The 8,134-nt window shown below is 34.0% G+C and overlaps 1 protein-coding gene across 1 annotated transcript; it reads right to left on the bottom strand.

Annotated features, from left to right (window-relative positions):
* On the bottom strand, positions 1,614 to 5,863 carry LOC107638865. The gene is made up of 11 exons (XM_016342265.2): positions 5,704 to 5,863; positions 5,502 to 5,579; positions 4,060 to 4,155; positions 3,877 to 3,952; positions 3,535 to 3,630; positions 3,327 to 3,400; positions 3,127 to 3,231; positions 2,890 to 3,027; positions 2,644 to 2,749; positions 2,212 to 2,408; positions 1,614 to 2,043 (listed from the first exon to the last, which is right to left on the bottom strand). Exons 1-11 carry the CDS (start codon positions 5,770 to 5,772, stop codon positions 1,975 to 1,977), a joined length of 1,104 nt encoding a protein of 367 aa, XP_016197751.1. The 5' UTR covers positions 5,773 to 5,863; the 3' UTR covers positions 1,614 to 1,974.

Consider the following 8,134-nt stretch of genomic DNA (forward strand, 5'->3'; position numbering starts at 1 on the left):
ATTTATATAAAGATTAATTTGATTCATTTTTAAAATTTGAAGGATGAAAAGTACTTACGTGCAAAATTTGAGAAATTAATTTGACTTTAAATAAATTTATTACGTATCAGATAACACATGGTATGCTACATGTCATTGACTTGACACATTGGCCAATTATTTTGTGATGCGTAACATTAATTTACTACATCATCATGCCAGACATTTAACGTAACATATCATCATCTAACTAACGAAATGTCCAATTTAACTTACATTTTATCTTTCAGAGACTAATATGACTAATTTAATCTTTTAAAAATTAATTTGAAAAATAAATTATTTTTCATAGATGAATTTAACTATTAACCTGTTTAAATAATTTTTTTAAAAAAAATAATGATGCAGGAAATTTACTAGCGAAAATTAGATAAAGAAAAAGTATAGGTAGATAATGAAAATATTAAATAATGTGAACAATAGATATATTGGATGTTCATTTCACTAGGTGTACGGATGATTATTTTAAGAGAAAAGGACAAATAGGTCCCTGACTTTTTGCCCTGCGAACATTTTCGTCCCTGACCATTAAAAAATACTTTTAAGTCCTTGACCTTCACAAAACCTGGACAGATCAGTCCCTGATGGAGGCATTTGGTCGGAGGGACTGATCCGTCCAAGTTTTGTGAAGGTCAGGGACTTAAAAGTATTTTTCAATGGTTAGGGACAAAAATATCCACGGGACAAAAGGTGAGGGACCTATTTGTCGTTTTCTCTTATTTTAATATTAAGATTTAGATTAGGGTTGTACACGAATCGGATCGAATCGGATCGAATCGGATATAGCCTAAAATTCTATCCGATCCGTACTGCACTCATCGGATCGGATCAGATATCGGGTATATTCGCATAATTCAAAAAAACTATTTTAAGATTTTGTTTGGCTGTTTTTACAAAAAAAAAATATCCAGAAAATTCATTTTTCACCTGTTTAAGCCTATTTATTTCTAAAATATTATTAATAAAAATTCTCTTGAATAACAAAAACAAAATAATAACACAAGATTTAAATTTAATTATTCTAAGTTGAAGTGCAACATAAAAATTAAAAACAAGATATCATAAAGTTCATAAAAGAACACACTAAAATTCATATAACATTAGGGTTTACTTTCTTAAACTATGCGATTTATATGAGATGTGCGGATATGCGGATTTGCGGATCCGATCAGTAGATATCACTGCCAAATCCGCAATCCGATCCTATCATAGTGCGGATCGGATTGGATCCGATCCGATGACTCTGCGGATCGAATAATATCCACAAAATTTGGATCGAATGCGAATAATTATCGCGGATATGCAGATATTATCCGATCCATGTGCAGCGCTAATTTAGATAATTAATTTGGAGATGTAGTATATTTTTATTTGATTGATAATTGTTCATATTGTTCAAAATAGTCATTATTTACCTAGCACTTCCCTTAGATAAATATGTCAATGTTGGTGTATTCTTCCAAACCGATAAATATGTCAATGTTGGTGTATTCTTCCAAACCATCTCAAAATTGGAGCGGCAAGTTACTTTATCATAGATGACCAACGGCAGGGTTTCGAAACAAGAAGGCAGATGGAGCAGCAACATATTATTTTACAACAATGTAAATGAAAATTAATTCCATCAAAATGTCATCATTATTGTAAATGGGTGGAATAATCACATAAACTATCCAAGTTGCATATTCCATGCTTTCACATTTAAACACCATAGCTGCGAGAACCCACCATTCAGAAGACCCAATACCTGATACTACGAATATAACTGGCTACATTGATGATCTATAAAACACCAGTAACTAATGCCTTAACAACAACAATAATAATATAATCATGCACACAGAATGGAGGCATCTAGAAAAAAGAACCCCCCCAATGGCAGCCCGGTCTTCCTTGGTTGGTTGAAAGGATTTGTCTTTGCTTTTGCTTCCATGATTAATCCAGCTTAACGTTAGAATAAAGAAGTGTGTCCCGTGTGAGCGGCATGTTCAACAAGTAATGTATCTGTCAGTAAACAAACAAATTGGTAAATACACATCGCCGTGCAGCATTGATCACGGATCGTTAATTATCCAACTGGTCCACTCCTACTGCTTGGCCTTCTGTTTTAAAGAGATCCACGACCGCAGAAAAGATTTATGATTTAGTGTAATTATTTTGCAGGAAACTTACCCCAATAAGAGTTGAAATGAGCAAAATTATTCCTGTTACCCAAGCAAGGGTTCTCCTAACTAGCAACACTTCTGGTAGCGTTGCATTCAGTGGTTGTGTTTCTTCCAACCATCGCACATTGTGGTGAGGAGTATAGATCGCATCAAACCTTTTGCCCATCTCTTCAGAAGTGGTTGTTATCACACCAACAATTTGACCTGCTCAATCGATGATCCTTGAGAGGTTAAATGAAGGAAAATGAATCCTTTAAGACCAAAATAATATTGACAACTGATGAACAAATAATCAGCTAATAATTTGATGCAGTCAATTTGACTATTATTTCATTTTGGTACCCTGGGGCCAAGGCCCAAAGAAAAGCAATAAAATTGCAATGCAATCCTTTTGAGTTTTGAATCAAAGACCAACTATTTAAGCCTGACAAAAATAAACCTTTATATGCTTCTTGCAGGGAACCAAATATCTTTGTCACAGTTGCAAGAAATAATTCAGCTCCATGTTCAGCAAGACTTTCAGTATCCTGTTGCTCTTGCAAAACCTGCACCGAGTCAATCGATGGTTATCTTTAAGGGAGTAGACACCTTTTATGAGTTGAACGGGTCAAAATAGTCTTGAATTTTCCTTCTAAAGGCAAAGAAGAATAGGAAAAGAAGGGAGGAAAGACGTTGCATCGAGCACCTTGATCCCATTGAAGTACCCCATTACCAACTCAGCGGGACTCTGAGTACTCTGAGTTAAATATTCATGCATTTGAATAGCCCTTTGTACATTACGAATAAGAGACAGCAAAGCTATTACATACTCCCTTTCTGGTTTCTGAAAACACAGATAAGTAAAAACTCACAATCAGTCTCAATAAAGATATATACAAGTTGCAAAATATAAATCCTAAAATCCCAAATGTCTTCATGATACCTTTGACATATGAAGACTAAAGGCACCATTTGCCAATGGGATGGTAAGAACTCCATTTAATGGTTCTAGTGCATCTGAAGCATATGATCCACCCATCAAAGATGACTAAGAAACACAAACAACAAAGTCACATATAATATGAAAACTAAAATATTATTTAAGTAGCACATAGATATGCATAACATGAAGAAAAAACTGACAAAATCACTAATTGCTGCATCAGTTAAGTCTCCATATTGCTCATCCAAAGAAAACACAGAAACATCATTCTCATCTGCAGAAATAAATCCAAAAAAGAATAAGAAAAACCACTAACTAAAATTTATAATAAATTCTACTAGTTGTGCCTGTTAGCATTGTCATTCGTATTCTGTTTCCCACATTCATGAACATTACAAAATCACTCACCTAGAAGGTGAATGTCAACTTTGTCAGAACCAAGGAAGTTTGTCCTCAAAACTGAATCACTCAACTTTGCATTATCTTGGACAATTTTTTCAAGACCTAAATTCAAGATAAGTTCATACTATTATTATTACTATTCATGAACAAGAGCACATTGTACAAGGAAACAGCTCTTCCAAACCGAGTTTATCTCCAAATTGAGCAAGTAAGGGGCTATCTACCCTTAGATTATTTTAAGATGAAAATGTGGATAAACCCCATACTTTTTCACTTAATAAGACAAACTCAATTCAAGGAAGTTATCTCTACTATAGAATCAACCAATTTAAAGTCAAGGCAAGACACCATTAACTCCATCCACTTCCAACAAGAACACAGCACCAGGCCTATTGAATGGATTGGGAATGAGGACCTCATTCAACTGCAAAACAGAATTATCAGCCGTTAGTTCTATAAAGGCTATAAGAAACACATGATATAACATAAACTAGGTCGTGAAAACTGAATATCATTGATGATTTCAAAGACCTTGGATGAGCTAGAAGTTGACAGGCTAGAAGGTGGTGCAAAACCAAGCAAGATTGACACAGCAGCACCAACTTCCTGAAGCAACATAGTGGGGTGCTGCAAATTGAAAATAGTAACACAGTGAGATCACTATTCTTTAATTCAACAACAACAACAACAACAACAACAACAACAACAACAACAACAACAACTACTGCTGCTGCAAAATATTGCAGTTAACTCATAATGGAGAATGAGGGAACATGAAAAGGACAGAGATATTGAGAAGCTTTGAATCCAATTAAAAAAAAAAAGGGTTTAACCCTGATTCAAATATTCAATAAGATAAATTCACTTGAACATGAAAAAGGAGGTCACGCAGGGGATGGGTTGAGGGGGTGTGAGAAGCATACTATGAGTTTACACGAGAAGATTATAATATAACCTACACCAAGATAAATTAGAAAAATGTCCATCACCACTCCAAAATTAACAATTAAAAAAAATTGCTCTGGATATGTAAGTTTATACAATATTGCCTTTGTTGTATTGTAATAAAAAAAATTAGCATAAATTTCTCGTCCAGGTTCATTTTTATACAAAGATTCAAATGATTTATCTATAGATATGGGTTTAAGATAATTAATTTAGACTTCTAATCTATGACCAAGCTACTAGGTAGTAGGTGGTGTTCTTTAAGTTTATATAAGAAAATTCGGCTTCTATGAAAAGTAATATGGAAATCAAGTGAGAGGAAACCCTTTCAAGATAGTAAATATTTCTCATCGGTAGAATCACTATAGCACATCTGAATTTGAAATAATTTAAGAAATTTGATAAAATGAAAGGCTTTTTACAGCAAATTTCTTTCTCTATTCCTCTTAGAGCTGTTCTTTCACTTTGCCATTCTTGTTTTTCATATTTGTATCAAATTATCAGCTCCTTTCTATTCTCCAAACTCTTATAACTTTATTTTGATGCATTGAGAATGTAAAAATTACACTATCATTCAATTGAAAATTAAGCTCATTCTGTAACCATTCAAGTAATGGGGGGTAAAAGGTACATCAAATTCCAACTTTTTGTTTTTATAATTTCTCAGACCTAGCAACCAAGACTACCTAAGCAGACTACCAATCCAAAATTCAATTTCTCCAGTTAGCAGAATTAACACTAAAACTCAAGAAGTCCCTAAATGCTCAAATGCCTCCTAAGTCCTAACCTTGACTCGGATATAACAAGCAAAATCAAGGGCAATAACTTGATCATCTAATGAAGTTCATTGACAGTTTTTTTCCCTCATTATGAAAAATTCATATGGAAAAAGCTTTTCAAGTGATGAAATTCTATAATTCAGTCAGTGTTGCTTGATTTACTAATCAGATTGGAGAACTGATTTTCACAATCGCAATTTCAAGTAAACAACTGAAATACGCATTGATCTACAAAGAAGAACCACAAACCTCATCGTTGGATGATCCAGCGCGAAGGAATTGATGACCGGAACCATCGATGAAGAAAACGGAACCAGAAGGCTCACCCTGTGCCCAACAAAACAATCAAATCAAACAGAAGAAAATATAAAAGTTTGATCGAAACCGCCATCAAATGCAAAGATAATCCAACAATCGTAAAGAGAAAGAGAAAAAACAGAGAGAAACAAACCTTAGATTGGGAAGAGAAGAGAGAGAAGATAACGAAGAGGCTCCAAATGATGGAAACGCGAAACTCCATCGTAGAGAGAGAAAGAGAGATCTGAAGGTTCCACTTCAGCTGATGTGTTTTGTTATTTTCCTTGCGAAATACAATCGCGTTGGTGATGATGATGCTCGTAAGTTCGAGCTTTTTTGTTATTGGGCTTCGGTTATTAAACTTTAGGCCTATGAGTAACAGTGTTACATAAGCCCATAACTAATTTTTTTGGTATAAAAGTATTTTTTCTCCCCGTCCAAAAAAACGTATTTTTTCTCAAACCACGATGATCTTTTAAAAAATTATTCCTAATCCCTAATTTTATTTAATTTTGTACCTATTTACTTGTTAAAATTATTTTTGGATTGTAATTCCATCTAAAATGTTACAACAAAATTAAATAAATTAAAAATATTATGAATTTTTTTCGATAATTTTACGAGATTCCAAAGGAAAGAGAGAAATTTGTTAAGTACAACTATAATAACAACACATCACTAAATTAAATTGAATTGGTCTAGTGGTTAGTTCACTAGTCTGTTTAAACAAGTCTCGAGAGTTCGAATCCCACCTTATACATGCAGCAACCCATTAGCCAACGACAAACCCTTAAATATAATGAAGCTTAGATCCATGACGGATTAGTCCTTGACCTATTGGGTTGGAGGAATATGAATTCTTTCAAAGCACCGGGTGTTAACAGACTTCGTTCATATCTTCAAGACATCAATGCAAAGTGGGTGTATTCCCGGAAGAGATTTCCCAAAAAATATTATTTTGTACGGGAGGTGAGGTTCTGCATTTTATGAAAATTTTCAAATCGAAATATGGTTCTCTGAATTTTAAGATTGATTTAGAGAAAGTATATGATAGAGTTAAATGTGGATTTTTGGAACAATTTTTTATTATACTTGATTTTTCATCATCCATTATTAGATTGATTATTTGATGTGTTCGCTCTTCTACTTTGCCTATCTTGTGAAATTGAGATGAATTTGAGAGTTTTCAACCGAAGAGGGGGATCAAACAAGGAAATAAACCGATGTTCCTTACTTGTTTATTCTCTGCATGGAACATCTAAGATGCCATATTTCTAAGTTAGTGGATTCTGATAGGTGGGACTTAGTGGCTGTCTCAAAAGGAAGTCCCAAAATTTCTCACATGATGTTTGCAAATGATTTATTACTTTTTTTGTAATGCCTCTAAAAATCAGGTAATGAGGATGATGGATGTTGTTAGCACCTTTTGCAGGGCCTCGAGTATGAAAATAAATTTGGATAAGTTTAGGACGCTGTGTTCAACTGGTGTCTTTAGATAAAGGAAAGAAATGTTCACGTATTTGACCTCTATTCGATTCACAATTACCTTGGAAAAGTACCTGGAAGTTTCTTTGGGTCATGCAAAAATTTCTAGAGCTACTTTTAATGATGTTATAGATAAGATCTAGAATAGGCTTTCATCTTGAAAAGGTCGCTTTCTCAATAGAGCAGAAAGAGACTGTTTAGCTAAGTTAGTTCTTTCTTCTATTTCAGTATACAGGATGCATGTGAGCCTCTTTCCTTTGGAATGTTATATTAACATTGATGAATTAGTCGTCAATTTATTTGGAGAGAAAAATTTGAGTTTAGAGGGCTTCATCTTATATCTTAAAAAAAGATTATTACTCCAAAGAAATTTAGAGATATTGCTTGTAAGGACTCTACTATGATCAATATGGCTCTTTTGGGTAAGTTGGTGTGGCAGTTCATCCACTCTCTATACAAGTTGTAGGTCCAAGTTATGGCTAAAAAAATACTTAAAAGATAATAATATTTTCAGTATTAAGGCAAAGGCAACCAATTCCTTAAGGAAATTAATAGTGAAAGTTGTTAAAGCATTGCTGGAAAGCTTTGTTTGGGGCATGGGTGACTTAAACAAGTCATTTTGGTTTGCAAAATATATTCCTGTAGGAACAGTAGGTAACAGAATGTGCTTTTTTGAGATTATGGAGTTTGATTTTTGTCTCAAGAATGGTTACTACAATGGTACTTGACACTTGAATAGCTTATACTCTTGCATCCCTGATGTTTTGCAGCAAGATATCCTAGAGATCAATTTCGAGTTATTAGGGTGAAACAGAGTGGAGATAGGTCAGCTCTGGGTCAGGGTGTTACTCAGCAAAAGAAGGATATTTATGGTTGTTAAAACAAAATGTGGGTTGGAATTTATCTGCAAATTGGCTATGGATTTGAAAATTAAAGGTGCTAGAGAAGATAAAATTCATGATATGGCTTTGCTTACAAGAAGCACTTCCTACTGCTTCCTTCTGTTTTCACCTAGGTATAGCAGCTTCAGAAACTTGCCAGTGGTGCCACTCTCATCCAGAATCCTTTAGTCATTACCTTCAGGATTGTGTTTTTGCTAA

The sequence above is a fragment of the Arachis ipaensis genome, chromosome B04 (genome assembly GCF_000816755.2).
Source record: "Arachis ipaensis cultivar K30076 chromosome B04, Araip1.1, whole genome shotgun sequence".
Classification (NCBI taxonomy): domain Eukaryota; kingdom Viridiplantae; phylum Streptophyta; class Magnoliopsida; order Fabales; family Fabaceae; genus Arachis; species Arachis ipaensis.

Excerpts from the sequence above, each read along its gene's own strand:
- LOC107638865 (XM_016342265.2), bottom strand. The coding sequence starts at position 5,772 with ATGGAGTTTCGCGTTTCCATCATTTGGAGCCTCTTCGTTATCTTCTCT. Across the intron at positions 3,631-3,876 it reads GGAAGTGGATGGAGTTAATG|GTCTTGAAAAAATTGTCCAA; the intron begins GTGTCTTGCCTT and ends TCTTGAATTTAG. Across the intron at positions 2,750-2,889 it reads GGTACTTCAATGGGATCAAG|GTTTTGCAAGAGCAACAGGA; the intron begins GTGCTCGATGCA and ends GACTCGGTGCAG.